This window comes from Myotis lucifugus, unplaced genomic scaffold (genome assembly GCF_000147115.1).
Source record: "Myotis lucifugus unplaced genomic scaffold, Myoluc2.0 scaffold_2531, whole genome shotgun sequence".
Lineage (NCBI taxonomy): Eukaryota > Metazoa > Chordata > Mammalia > Chiroptera > Vespertilionidae > Myotis > Myotis lucifugus.
In genome coordinates this window covers 16,758-22,452 of record NW_005873579.1, presented here as the reverse complement: position 1 = coordinate 22,452, position 5,695 = coordinate 16,758, and the positions used below count along the sequence as shown (strand labels likewise).

Sequence of the window (5,695 nt, the reverse complement as noted above, 5' to 3'; positions counted from 1 at the left end):
AGGCTGACTTCTTCACCTCCAAGCCTCTGTGTCCACACTGTGTTGCCTTCCCCTCCTTCTCCATGAACCAAGCATCTCTCCATTCCCCTAAAAAATGCTAATCTGTACACCTAAACCTTGCAATCCCTCTGTTCCTGCCTCCTAAGGACCATGATGTATCAAATGCTTTCTCAGAGCATCTTCAAATTTCCTCCTCTTCTTTATCGTCTAGAATCTTTCTGCTCCGTTTATGTTTAACTATCTCCTGTCATATATGTATGTGTATATATACATACATGTATGTGTCTTCACTTGTCCCTATACTTCCTCCATATTCAGCTCTATTTCTCCCATCTTTTCAGCTGAACATCTTAAAAGAATGCATATTCCACCTCCACCTCTCAACCTCCCTCATCCAGCCACTGTCATCATTCGGGCTTCTGCCTCAATCTACGAAGAGTCCACCCAGTTGACAAATCAATGGATTCTGTATAACTCATCTTACATGATCTATCCAAAGCTTCTGAAACTGTTTGAATCTTGTTTTGAATCTTGGCTCCACCATTTACTCTCTCATGAGTTTGGACATGTTATTTTCCTTATCTGTAATTCAGTATCCTCAATTATAAAATATGGATAATAATAGTATCTACCTCATAAGACTGCTGTGTGGATTACATGGGTGAATATATATCATGCACTTAGGACAAATCCTGGGGCACAGTAAGCATTAATACAAATGCTTGCTGCAGTCATTCCTATAATATTACTATTAATACCATTATCTTTATTATTGTAACCCCAACCTTCCTTAGCTGCTATAACACTGTCATCCTGACTGACCTCTTACCTCTCAGGCAGCTCTTTCCCATTCTCCTTCCCAAGCTCCTCCAATTCTACTTCACCTTAACTATTGGTATTCCTCACACCCTATCTTCCATCACCTTCTCTTCTGACTCAAATATTTTCCTCCAGTGCTCTCACCTACTCCTGATGATTGCAACCTTCATCTTTTTTTTTAATATATTTTATTGATTTTTTTACAGAGAGGAAGGGAAAGGGATAGAGAGTTAGAAACATCGATGAGAGAGAAACATCGATCAGCTGCCTCCTGCACACCCCCTACTGAAGATGTGCCTGCAACCAAGGTACATGCCCTTGACTGGAATCGAACCCGGGACCCTTCAGTCCATAGGCCGATGCTCTATCCACTGAGCCAAACCGGTCAGGGCGCAACCTTCATCTTAAATATATACTCCTACTCCAGCTGTCTTCTAAATCCAGACCTTTATGAATATTCAACTGTCCACCAGACATCTCCACAGGCACCTCAACTTATGTCTAGAACTAAACTCAACATCTTCCTTCTAAGTCTTGCTTCTCCTCCTGTATACACATCTCAAAATATCACCACTATCCACCTTATTGTCCTAACTAGAAACCTGGGTGTCATTCACAACTCTTCTCCCTGCAACCAGTCACTAAAATCTTTTGATTCTACCTTCTTCATATCTCTTCAATCAGTCTTCTTTCCATTCAATTCCTCTCATCATTTCCAAAGTCCTACTGGTTTTCCTCCTACCAGACATTTGCCTATCCATCTGCTAATGGCAGTCATCTTCCCAAAATAAAAATCTAATCGTAACCTTCAAGATGCAATTCAGCACTACCTCCTCTGGGAAGCCTTCCCAAACCACCCCACTCTGAACTGGGTGGTTATTTGTGCTACTGGAGTTCCTGGAGCACACATCCAAAAACAGCCATCATCACAGCATTCATCACTCTATATGCACAGGGTACATATGCGTGTTTGGAAACATCTAGCGGGTAGAAAACAGGGCATCCTACAATGCATAGGACAGACCTTGAAACAAGGAATTAGCATTCCCAAAACATCAGCAGTACCAAAGTTGAGAAAACCTGCTGTATTAGAATGATCTGACTACATGTCAATCACCCCCAGGAGACTGTAGGTATCTTCAGGCAGAGTCTATGCTATATTAATCTTTATGAAGGCCTTATGCCTAATATAAGACCTTTTCCACAACTGAGGCTCAGTACATGAATATATAGAACTAAATGAACATTTATTCCCCCTTTTACTTACTCTGTAAGAAAACTTGAGCTTTCGAATCTCAGCTTCCAGCTTGCTCTGGTATGACTCATGTCCTTTCACATGGCTCACACCAATATTTTCAACTGCTTTTAGCACTAGAAAAAAAAATTTAATAAAAGAAAAGTATATAAATGCAAGATAATTTTTAAAAACTAAATTCAAGACATAAAATCTATGAATGGCAATTGAATAATTATTTCTTTATAAAAGATGACACGTGAGAAGTTATTTTCTGCAAGTACATAATATAAATTATATCCTATATAATAAAAGCCTAATATGCAAATCAACTGAACAGCAGAAAAACCGGTGGAATGACCGGTCGCTATGACACACACTGACCACCAGGGGGCAGACACTCAATGCAATAGCTGCCCCCTCCCCACAGGCCCCAGGCCAGCCAGGGCGGGGGTCCCCCGATTGCCCCACAGATCAGCCTTGATCGCTGGCCAGGCCTAGGGACCCTACCTGTGCACACATTCTGTGCACCAGGCCTCTAGTATGTTTATAAGAAGCTAACCACCATTCATGTATAGAAAAGATCAAGGCCCCACAGCATAATTTAATACCAGGGTCTCAACCAGGGGGAAGAGAGGAATGGTTAACCACTGCTGTACTGAGCCACTGTGGTTGAGGAATGGAAAAGGGTGTCCGTATGGAGAAAGACTAAGCACCCCTTGTTTGTATCCCTCATGTGGAACTGCCTGTTAGGTGGTCTACTTCTATTTTCTCAGCATATACTCATCAGAAAGATAGCCCTTCCTTTCTGATGAAGCAGAGAAGACACAATACTGAAGAAGCAGGACCCTCCAATCATCCAAACACTCTCTAAATAGATGCTACACCATGTTTAAAAATTCCTACAGCCCCTTGTCAATCCTTTTTCAGATGAATTCTTCTTTCATCAATACAAAGAGAGGCTTTTTTTTAATTCAAGAATTAAAAACTTCTCAAATGACTCCTGAACATAAACCCATGTCCCTCGGGTACCTCTTTTTATGGCATACCAAAGCAAACTAATAATCTCCCCCCTGCACCCCCCTTTGCTGCTCCTCTTCTGGCTATCTCCACCTCCACTAGCTTCAGCCACCACCACTACTAGAGCCCTTAACATACTAAACTATGATTATTATTTTGCATCTCTGCTTCCATGTACTAGAATACAATTTCATCAAAGATGAGAATTACAATATTCATCTCAAAATCCCTACCACCTGGAATAGAGTGGACTCAATAAATATGAACTGTCCAGTAAATAAACGAACAGCAAACCCTCAATAAATATTTGTTGAATAATTCCTTAATAAAGGAAATATATTAGCACACTCATTCTCACAAAGTATAAGTGAGATCCTCAAGAATACGTAAATTCTAATTCAAATATCACTCACATTTAACTCTATCGAAAGCAAAGTTTTCAAACTCTATCAGAGATATGTTTTCAGTAGGTGGCTGCAGGTAAAACTGAAGGCAGTGAGGGTAAGCGTTCCTCTGATCGACTGTCAACTTCAGTCTCCTCCTCTTTGCTCCAGTAAATTCCATCTTGTTACCCTTATCAGGAAGCACCTAAAAAGGTTGAAATGATGGAAAGTGGAGTTGAAAACAACCAACCAAAAACATAAACAAAAATAATACGTCTACACGCACAGAAAAAACAAACAGTGAAGTTCAAGGGCATACACCAAAGGTTAACAGTGGTTACCCCTGGGCGATGTCTTTCTGTATTTTCCACATTTTCTACAATACACCTTGTAAATGGTTGAGGGTGGGGGCCGGGCTGCTAGGGAAGACGCAGGTGGTGATGCTAACTTCCAGCAACATGAGAGCCAGGTGCTGGTGCTGCTCACTGGAAGTCGGTGCACCTGATCTCCGCTGCCCCGCGTTTAGATGAGGTTTCCTAAGGGGCTGCGATCCTGAGCTCCTTGGAAAGCGCGGTAGGTTCTAACTAGTAAGAAACTTACTGGACCGGATCCAATTACAGTACTTCCTTCCTATCTTAATGACCCCGGGAAACAGAACTGTTTTTGAATCCAGTCTTTCAGAACTCCTTTTAGGGAGCATCCACACGTTCCGTATAAAAATCCTCCCCCCACCTCCCACCACCACCAGCCTCCTCCGGCGAAGCTGTCCCTATTCGACTCACGGGCGCCTGAGTCTCAGCCCAACAACCGACACCCGAGCCAGATCAATCCCTCCGCTCCCATCGCCCGCAAAGAGCTCTCCCTTCTGTCTCCACCTGCAAGTCTGAACACCAGACTGCCGTCGGTTCTAAAGCCACGGGAGCTGCTCTTACCTGCCACCACTCCGAAAGCCAGGAGACGCCAAAGCTGATAGCAGCTTTTTCCCGGTGGCGGGAGATTTCACTTAACAGGAAGCGGAAGTGACGGAACAGGTCCCGCCCCCGAATGTCCCGCCTTCGCAACACAGCCCGGTGCGGGCGGAGGGCGCCCACCTGGACGCCTGCTGTTGGGGGGAGTTGGTAGCTCTGGGCGGTGGACGCTGGGGTGCGGGATGCTGGCGCCACAGGTTTCCGCGGCCGGAGAGGGTGGCCCCGAGGACTCCGGGGACGCAGCGAAGATCCCAGGGGATGACATTGTGGCGCTCTGACCCGCAGGGCTGAGCGCCTGTCACTTTCGATCGGGGAGGTTAAAGAAGAGGCCTTTACTGACTTCATTTATTGCACCTGGACCACTATGAGGAGCTCCAGTTCAGTTACATTTCTTTGAGAATTTTGCATTTTTCAGTTACAGTTTACATTCGATATTGATTTGTATCAGTTCCAGGTGTCCAGTATCGTGGTTAGACAATCGTAGACTTTACAAAGTGTCCCCTTCCCCCCGCCCCCAGAAGCTCTGGTTTTTCTTGTTTAATCTTTCAGGTAAGTGGTATTACTCCATTTTACGGATGAGAAGGCAGTAGCTAAAAGATGATTGTTCGTTTGCCCATCTGTGTACAGTGCGTATTTTGTTTTTCCTGTGAGAAGGCAAGCCCCATCACGTTAGCTTCTACCTTTAGTTCACTACCCTCCACCCCAGCTCCGCCCCAACGCCTGGCGCACAGTGAGCGAGCAGAAAAACATCTGGAATTAGAATGAATAAGTGAGTGCGCACACACAGAAGTCGCTCTGGGATCTGCAGAAATTAGAAGAAGGCGGGCTCAGGGGGGAGAAGCAGGTGTGGAAGAGGTGGGACGCCAGGGGAGAAAGTGGAGCTCGGACTGCGGATCATTGGAAGCGGCGGGTGGGAGCCACACAGGCTCTGCAGTCTGCAGGGTTTTCAAGAGCTGGAAAGAAAGCACACGTGTGTCCTCTAGGGGGCGTGTCTCACCAACAAAAGTGGGGTTAGTCCGTTGGAGGTGAAGAACGCTTGAAACGTTCAAGTTTTCAGAAATGCAAAGTATAATGAAACAATATCAAGCTTCAAAGGACCTAGCCCAGCCAGCATGGACCAGATTGTGGCTGGCACTGACTTTGTGCCAGGATGTGTTCTAAGTGACCTACATGCTAACTCATCGTATTCTCATAACCATATGAGGTCGGTTCTATTATTAACTCATTTTACAGATGAGGAAAGCTAAAATGAAGTAACTTCAAATCACATA

General features: G+C 44.5%; 1 protein-coding gene across 1 annotated transcript; it reads right to left on the bottom strand.

Annotated features, from left to right (window-relative positions):
* Positions 1 to 2,086: 2,086 nt before the first annotated feature.
* Positions 2,087 to 4,424, bottom strand: LOC102433566 (DNA primase large subunit-like; the record flags this gene model as incomplete). Its single annotated transcript, XM_006108510.3, has 3 exons — positions 4,389 to 4,424; positions 3,487 to 3,661; positions 2,087 to 2,190 (listed from the first exon to the last, which is right to left on the bottom strand). Coding segments are annotated over exons 2-3 (255 nt in total), but the record flags the coding sequence as incomplete, so codon positions are not given.
* Between the last annotated feature and the right edge of the window lie 1,271 nt (positions 4,425 to 5,695).